The sequence below is a fragment of the Colobus angolensis genome, unplaced genomic scaffold, assembly GCF_000951035.1.
Source record: "Colobus angolensis palliatus isolate OR3802 unplaced genomic scaffold, Cang.pa_1.0 Scaffold151, whole genome shotgun sequence".
Classification (NCBI taxonomy): domain Eukaryota; kingdom Metazoa; phylum Chordata; class Mammalia; order Primates; family Cercopithecidae; genus Colobus; species Colobus angolensis.
In genome coordinates this window covers 1,670,957-1,679,827 of record NW_012114611.1, presented here as the reverse complement: position 1 = coordinate 1,679,827, position 8,871 = coordinate 1,670,957, and the positions used below count along the sequence as shown (strand labels likewise).

At 56.1% G+C, this 8,871-nt stretch overlaps 1 protein-coding gene across 1 annotated transcript in view; it reads right to left on the bottom strand.

The window, feature by feature from the left end:
• Nucleotides 1–8,871, bottom strand: part of C1QL4 (complement component 1, q subcomponent-like 4) — a 15,468-nt gene that overhangs the window by 4,046 nt on the left and 2,551 nt on the right. The window contains exon 5 of the mRNA XM_011936291.1: nt 5,711–5,797. Within this exon, the coding sequence (XP_011791681.1) occupies nt 5,711–5,797 (87 nt within the window). The remainder of the gene's footprint in view (nt 1–5,710; nt 5,798–8,871) is intronic.

The window sequence follows — 8,871 nt, the reverse complement described above, 5'->3', positions numbered from 1 at the left end:
TCTGCACTCCCCCGACGGCTGCCCCCCCACTCCCCTTACCCTGCCTCTACGGGACCCCGCCGCGGCGGTGCCGCTCCCCAAGCCGTCCGTCAAGGGGAGGCCCCTCGTGGGTTACCTCAGGGGCAGCTCCTAACGGTCCAGAGCCCGTGGTCCTCTAGTACCCTCCCGTTCAGTCCTAACGATCCTGGGCACCTGAGATCCGCGGCTTCTCGGACGGCTGGTTTCTTACAGATCTGAGATGCCTGCTCTCCAGACCGCTGCTTTCTCAGGGATGGCGCGCTGCCTGGGTTCCAGGCTGCTCAGATAGACCGCTCCCGGCTGGAGCGGGGACTACTCCTCGCGCTCCGGACGTCCCGGGGTCTGAGCTGTGGGTGCTGCTCACGGGGCGCGATCTCCTGGTAGGTTTTGCGCTCTGCCTCTTGGCAAGCACCGACTCACCTTGCTACCTCTGCCGCGGCCCCAGCCCCTGCTAGAGCCCTGGCCCCCGCCTCTGTCCTGCGAGCGCGGTCGGTCTCCGCGTCCCTAACCTTCCTCCCCTCCCTCCCGGTCGGCGATGCGGGTGGTGTGAGGCGCCGCGAGGCCGGAGCCACTATAAGCGGCCAGAGGCGGAGCGACCCCTGGTGCCCAGAGTGGGAAGCGCGGGGGCGGGGCAGGCAGCCGCCCCAACCCAAGTCCTCCCAGCCTCCCCTCCACCCCTACACCGCCCCTAGGTTCCTTCCCGGCTCTCAGCGGGTTCTTCAGGGTCTCGCGGCCCCCACTCTATCTTTACTTTCACCCTTTACCCGGAGTTTGGCATTCTCAGAGCCCAGAGGAAACCCAAAACAGCGATGAGATAAAGAGGGGTCACGATACAAACACGCATAGTAGATTCCCGAGCTAAAATGAGGGGGAGGGACCTCACAAACAAACAGAAAACAAAATAAGAAGGACTAGAAAAGATAGAAATTCGCCACCCCACGCCCCTCAGCCCCCGTGACTGAATAACATGGTAAAGGGTTCAACTGATACTAGTTGGCCTGAACTGGAAAAGGCAAATCTCTAGCCAACCCCACACCCCCACCCCTCAGCATTGGGGCGCGGAGTGGAGTGTGTGTGTGTGTGTGTGTGTGTGTGTGTGTGTGTGTGTGTGTGTGTGTGGAGAGAGAGAGAGAGAGAGAAAATAAGAGAACAGACCAGCCCGGAGGAGCAAGCAGGAAACCGACAAGAAAGCAGAGAAGGAGCGACAGAGAAATCAAAGAGAAGGAAAGCTAGATAGAGATGCAGAGACAGAGACAAAGCTTCGAAAAGAGACGGACTGACAGCCCCAGAGGGGGAGAGGGAGAGACAGAAACAGAGGAAGAGAGACAGAGCCGGGACAGGTTGACAGATCGAGAGAGAAATGTAAATGGCGCGCTGCAGAGAGACACCCAGGTCCGTGTTTGGACTCCAATGTGACACATCAAATGTGGGGAAGACGCGGGGGCAGGGCGGCTCTGCCAGCAGTGCTAGGCTCTGGGCCTGTGCGTTGTGACAGTGTGCTCCAAAGTGTGGAGGTGGCCATGGGATCCTGGCCCTGTGTGTCCCTGGGTGAGTGCGATTGTGGATTGTGTGTTGTCTTTGTGTATGTATACGTGAGGGCTGTTTGAAGGGAGGTATTTGTATTTGTCTTCCTCTTAGTCCCTAAATTTGGAGCCCACAGATGCCATTTTTCCTACCTTGGAACTGAGAGTGAAGGAATCTACGGGAGAGAGAGGAAGTCAGAAGACAGCGGTTTTCTCATTTGCCCTGCTCAGCTCAGCCCAATGCCACCCCTGCCCTGGTCCCAGACTTATCCAGTCCCAGGAGTCTCTGCCCCTTCCTCCTTCAAGAGTTTGTTGTTAGATGAAACCCAGAGAAGTTGGATCCCACATAAGGGGTATTTGGGGTGGGAGTCGAAGTTGGTCATGCAAATTAATGTAAGTAAAATGGAGATTAGGTGCTAGGCAGCCTCCTGTAAGAGGGGACTGTATCTGGCTTTCAGAGCGGCTAAGACATTGCTAGACACAGGCATTACTACATCAGAGTCCAGAGAAAAAGCTATTGACTGCATCCTTTCTTAGGGCCTGGGCCCTCTGGGGAAAATGTCTTGCTCACAAGGACCCCAGAGGCTAGGAAAACAGGCTCTAGGACTGGTAAAAAGTGGGGGCATTTGGAGACCCTGAAGGTGAGTAGCTGCAAAGGCCTCTTAGAGACCAGGATAAGCCAGGACTGTCATGTATGGGAATACATTGTGTAAGATGGAGGGCACAGGGCACACCAGGGCATGATTATTGGATGGAGAGTGATTTCCTCCTCTCTTGTTTTCTGTACTCCTTCCTGATCCCCCGCCTCATAATGATGCTGGGAGAGAGAGGTTCCTGAGGCTGGGCCTGTGTTGGGGGTTGGGGGAGGCCCCTACACATCTGCAAGGAGTGGGAGAGAAAGGATTGGCAGTCAGTGGGGGAGGGGCCTCCTGCTCCAACCATAAATACAAATTTTATTCAAGGTCTTTGTCGCCATTTGTCTTCCTCGGGGGGCTGAGGGCCGTGTCAGCCCTCTGCATGTCTAATTCTGGATCTGCTCCCCCAGGCTGGATGATGGATGGATCAGAGAGCAGACCCAGGCTCACACCAGCCTCCCCTGCCTGATCCTCAGGCCCCATCCACCCCAGGTCCTGCCACTTCTCTCCCTCCCTTTGCCCTCCCTCCACTTACCAGAGGCCCCCCTGCCCAGCGGCACTCCCCACTCCACCCATTCTACTCACCAAGGCCCCCTTTTTAAGTCCCTCACCTCCGCCCCTTTCAGGTCATAGTCCTCTTCTCTCTAGAGCTTCCCCTCTCCTCCCATCCCCAGCCCAGGGTGTGAGCTGTGGTGACCAGCAGGGCTGCAGGCGGCAGCGGATCTGTGTGGTTCGGGCGCCGGCTTGGCTCAGGGGGAGCTGAGGGGCCAGCTCCATGAATTTATTCATGTTCTGTTGCTCTTTCCCCACACTCTGGAATGAAGCTGCCAGCTCACCAGGTCCTTACTGCTTCCCGTGCAGCTGCCACATTCTGCCAAGAAGGGACCTGGGTGGGACCAAGGCCAGCCTGCGCACCTGGGGCCAGAAGCCAAGTGTCTGGGCTCGAGGGAATGCTGGGGCCCAGGCCTGGGTCTGGGACAATTTACCCAGAGCTCCTCCTGCAGCCAAACTGGGAAGCCCCAGGGAGGTGGTATGATTGGGAATGGGAAGCAGGTAGAGAAGGGTGTGCTGCAGGACAAAAAAGAGGCAGTGGAAGTGGGGGGCCGAGTTGGCAGGAGGAGGGGAGAGGAGAGGAAGCCTTTAACAGTGTCCTAGGCTCCCCCATTTAAAGGTTAATGCAGCCTTCAGATAGACCAGTCTGTCCTTGACTCTGCATTAACCTTGACCCTAACCCCTATTTATATACTTGACTCCTCTTCGATCATAAAATGAATTTTAACTCCAGAAACTGACCCTAAATGGAATGCCTCCCTCACCTGTCCGGTACCCAGGGGGCTCCCCAGAATTCCCCCCAGCGCTATAGCTAGTTGTGTGTCAGAGTTCTGAGAACCAGACTTTGGATTAGCATGTGATTAGCATATGCTTTGCATGTGATATGTGCCTTCTACTCTGCGGAAGTTTTCATGTTAAAATTTTATGAAGTCTAGTGGAAAGGTCCTGGCTCCTTGAAAGTTTTCTCTTTTTGTTCCTTCTCTCACACTTCTTGTCACTGACCCAGACCCCCTCAAGGGAAGAAAGAGGGTGAAGAGGTGAGCAATAGAAGGCCCTTGGGAGGGAAGGCCCCAGCAGAGTGATATGCCTCCATCACTTGAACGAGCCTCAGTTTCCTCATCAGTAAGAGAAGAGAAACCTCCCTTCCGCCTGACATTTTACCAAGATCTAAGGAAACACCTTTTTTTTTTTCCTTGCACTCTCTCCCTCCTCCCCTTCAGGGCCAGTCACAGTGTGGTTCTCCCTACTCATTCCCACACTCTGGCTTTCAGCTCCCACATTGAAGCTCACATGGATCTGGAAGCAGCCTGGGTTGCCTGACAACAGTCCTCTAGTATGAAGAGAAAGGAATCCACGTGAGAGGACAGGGGAGGCATGGAAAGGGAAACATTATTGAGTCCTTATTGTATTTTAGGGCTTTAACATGCAACTTCTGATTGCATCCTCACAGCACCCCTTAGAGTTAGCTCTATTGTCCCCATTTTACAGGTAAAAAAACTGGGGCCCAGAAAGGGGAAATGACTTGTCCATTATCACCCTGTAAGGGATAGTCCTGGAATTAGAGTTATGACCTCCTGGCTTTCTTCTCAGTTCCCTAGAGGAGACAAATGGCACCCAAGGCAGTGGAAGAGTGAGAGAGGCAGGCCAGGAGTGGGCAGCGAGATTTGAATGGCTTCTGGGAGACTTTTGTATGTGAGGCCAACAGGGTTGGGTCTTGGCTCCGTGTATACCCCAACCCCCAACCTGACACTGTTAAACCTGACACCCAACAGGTGCTCAACTGTTGGCTAAAGGATGACCAAAGTTAGTTTCAGAGAACAACTCTCCAGATGGAGGAAGAGAGGGCAGAGAAAAGGGAGGCAAAGGAAAACGAAGCAAGTCAAGGAAAATTTGCTTAAGGGACAAAAGGGAAACCTGAAGCCGGCTCTTCTCCAACTGCAGCTGGGAAAACCATCCCAGCCCAAGAACCTACTCATGGTTTGACTCCTTGCAGAGACTACCCGCCTGCCTCTGCCATCAGGCAGAGAGAGTGAGTGCAGGGCCAAGCCCAGGGCTCCCACACATCAGCCAGTGCCTCTGGCACCAAAATTCAGTGCAACCTTAAGGTCAAAGTGTGGCACCAGGGTCCACAGGGCTGAAGACAAGCTCCTGGCTTCACAGAGAGTTGGTAAAGACTGCTTCTAAGGTGTCTGTCAGGCCAGAGCTGTTGCTGACTGACTTTGGCAGCCCTCCACCCCTGGCCAGGTGCTGCTCCTAGCCTTTGCCTCCTCCACCTCCCTTTGTGCTCCCCGCTGCCTCCATCGCTCGCCAGCTCCAGCCTTCAGTTAATGAAATGTGGGGATCGGCTGCACAGAGAGCTGTCGGACCCCTCATTTCTCCGCTGGGATATTGACTCCGGCTCTGGGAGACCCACAGATGAAAGGAGGCGGGTGGGGTGTGGGAAGCTGGTGGGGCGCAGGCTGACGAGAGCCCAGAGACCAGGAGGTAGTGCTAAGCTCCAAGTCTCGAGGGCTTGGCTAAGCGAGGAAGGCCCTAGGATGCTCTTTCTGCTTGGGGTCCCCAGCTTTTCTCTGACGAGTAGGATACTTAACGAGCCCCAACCCACCGCACCCGGACCTGGACCCCGAACTAGCACCCAAGGCGAGCTGGACTTTAGTGAGCGCCGCGCGCAGCGCCTCGGAGCCGGAGACCGCTGCCCGGTGCTTTCTCCCATCTTCTTCCATCCCTTCCCTCTTGCTCCCCCTCCCTCCTGCACTCCCTCCCCGGCGGCCGCGGCCTTTATTAGGGATTCCGCGGCTGTCGGTCCCGCCATCCATCCTGTCCGCCGGCAATTAGGCGGCCAGACAAAGAGCAGCTTCGGATGGATGAGGGTCCCGGCGGATCGGAAATGTGAAGGGTCAGCGCTGCCGCCCGCGGCGCACCCCGCTCCCCCTTCAGCATAATCACCGGCCGCCCGTCACTCAGCCGGCCGCCCGGGGAGCTCCTGGGCCAGGCCCCGGAGAGGGCGGGGTGCGGCTGCAGCCTAGGCGCCCAGGGCAGGGCGAGGGCGGACCTGCGGCAGGGCGCCTCCTGAGGAGCAGTGGAGGACTGCGCCTGAGGCGTTTGCCGAAGGGAAGGGGATTATGGCCCCGGGCGCTCCCCGAAGGGAAACTGAGGCTAGCGGCTTGGGGCCTCCCAGTGGGGAAGAGGGAACAAAAGCTGCGGAGACCAGAGGCCCGAGGTCCAGGGCGCCCCCTGCTGGGAAGCTGGGGACCAAGTCTTAGAGGTCAGGCAGGTACAGATGGAACCAGGCCCAGGACGACCCCTCCTAGGGAAACCAAGGGTTTCTAGCTTGGCGCGCCTCCTACCGGCTTTGAAGGACACTGCGCTTCTACGCCCGCTCTGTTTAGAGAAATCCAACCAATCCTCATCCACTCAAAAGAGGCTCCAAGTCCTGGCGAACCCGAGGGGAGCCTAGAGGGAGTTCAAGGAGTCCAGGTTTTACTGCAGATTCTTTGGCGCTAGCTCCCAGCTGACAAATCAACACCTCAATCTGACAATTAGTGGTCGAGATTGGGGGTGAGGGGCTCTCACAGCCCCGGCCGCTTAGCCCTCCTGGCGGGAGGCAGAGAGGTGGGCGGTGCTGGCAGTGATGAACGACTCCAGGGGGGCCCGGGGCCCGGAGCGCGCATTCATTACTCGACTGACAGGCGGGTGGCGGGTCGGGCGGGCTGCGAGTGGACGTGCCGGGAAACAGGCCAGTAGCAGGAGGGGGCTAAGGGAAGCGTTTAACAGTCCCACTGCTCCATCTGCTCCTGGTCCTTCGCCTTGACCCTGGGACTTGATTTCCTTGAGCTCGGCCTCCCAGTTATTGGAGCTGGCCCTGGCTGGGAAGCAAGGGCAGGGACCTAAGCCCTCTTCTGGGGTTAGGTGATTTAAGGTCTGAGATGTCAAGGAAAGGTATTAGGCAGGTCTCAAGACTAGGCGCTTTGGCCTGACCTCTGAGAAACTGTGCGTGACTTGTGCACTCAGAGATGGTGTGTATGACAGGGATTGATGAATGTGGATCGCAAGTGAGGGTCAGTGACTGTGTGTGTCAGTGCCAGGTATGTGTCAGTATGATTTTGCCAGTAGAGGTGTGAGATTCCCATCTGAGGATGTACCACCCCTCTCTGTGTGTCCATCTCCCCACTACCCCCCAGCTGGCTGTCAGCTCTGTCTCCAGTTATGGAGGAAATGGCAGTGCGCACGGTGACGGTGACAACTGAGGTGTGCTGCTGGGGTGGGGGGTGGGGGTGGTGCTAGATGTTAACTGTGAGAGTGCTGGTCAGGACAGCTGCTTCCTTCCAGCACCTTCACCACTAACATCCCTACCCCGAGGGTCTTGAAAGTAGTGGATTGATTTTTTTTTTTTTTTTTTGCCAAAGTTTGGACATCTAGTTGCTGTGCCCTGGGGAGCAAAGTGATTACTGCCAGAGTTGTCTAGCCCATACCCCTACACATACACATACACGAGGTCTCCAATGTAAAATGTGATCTCCAACCCATGTGGCCTCCCTAGGCTGGTGTGGTGGCCAGAGAGGAGTTGGTAGATGTTGAGCAGATGCCTGTGTGATGCTCGGAAGAGAGGGGCTGACCTTCAAACTGCCAAGGCAGCCTACCTCTTTGAAGCCTGTACTAGAAGCCTCTGAGATCCTAATCTTTTGGGTCTCAAGTCCAAGTTAGTTACTAGTTTATGCCTTGGGAGGATAATGCTAACTGCACTTTAATTCCTCTCCCTAATAACTCTCTTCAGTTTTGCTTGGTCTCCACTCTCAATCTTCATTCTCAAAAACACCAAGAAGTTAAACCTGGCCTCCTCCCCAGCCTTGAACCTCCTGGGTCTGCAGAGCAGAGAACTGGGCTGACTCTGGATCTCTGGCCCCCTGTTTTGTTCAGCAAGACCCCTTCCCTTTCCTTTGTTGTTCCTTGGGGCTAGGGTATCTCCTGGAGCTTCTGCATCTTTATCTCTGTACTCTTTTTCCTCCTCCTCCTCCTCCACCCCCTCCTCCTCCTCCTCCTCCTTCTTCTTCTCAGGGTCTGGCTCTGTCTCCCAGGCTGGAGTGCAGTGGCTCCATCTTGGCTCACTGCAATCTCCTCTCCTGGATTCAAGAGATACTCCTGCCTCAGCCTCCTGAATACCTGGGACTACAGGGTCTGCCTGGCTTGCTTTATTTATTTATTTATTTATTTATTTATTTATTTATTTATTTATTTATTTATTTATTTATTTATTTATTTATTTAGTATTTTTAGTAGAGCCAGGTTTCTCCATGTTGACCAGGCTGGTCTCAAACTCCTCACCTCAAGTGATTCACCCACCTCAGCCTCCCAAAGTACTGGGATTACAGGCGTGAGCCACGGCGCCCAGCCTTTGTACCCTCCTTTGTGTCTGCATATTTCCACATTTAGGAATCTTCCAAATTTGTCTTCATATATTTTCGGGGGCTCTCTCTTTGTTCCTTTTGGGGCTCTTCTCTTTAAGAATACACCAGCCCAGCAGAATACCCCACGGAGATTGGAGTAGGAGGAGGAGGGCTTTCTTCCTGCCCCCATCCAGAGGTGATTGCTAACCCAAGGATGGTCACACCGTGTCAGGACTCGGGCACGCGCGGGTCACTTCACATTCTGGGCACAGACGCCTGGTCGATGCCCTGCTGTCCCTCCTTCCTCCCAACCTCCCTCCTCCTGGCCCCCGCCCCCTCCGCCCGCCTGGAAAAGGCAAATTTGACATTTTTAAATCCCAAGCCTTAAAGGGATCGATGCGGCCCGGGGGCCCCGCCCGGGGTCGATATTCCTGATTGGGAAGCGGCCGCTGCGCGGAGCCCGCGTGTAAATCACCCGGGCTGGAGGAGGGGGTGTGGGGAGCCTACCACGTCCCAGACTTCACCAGACTGGTGAAGCCAGAAGGTGTCGGGACACGGGCGGGACCCGAGGGCGACGGAATGAGAACGACGGGCCTTGGATAACCAGAGAGAAGCCCTCCCAGGGCCTCCCCCTCCCGCGCTCCGCCCTGCCAACTCCCCCGGCCAGCTCCAGTCTCGCTTCAGCGGCCGCCACCCTTCGCTGCCCCTGGAGCCGCCGGGGAGGCTAGTGTCGGAGCCAGCCATGCGGCGGCTCCTCTC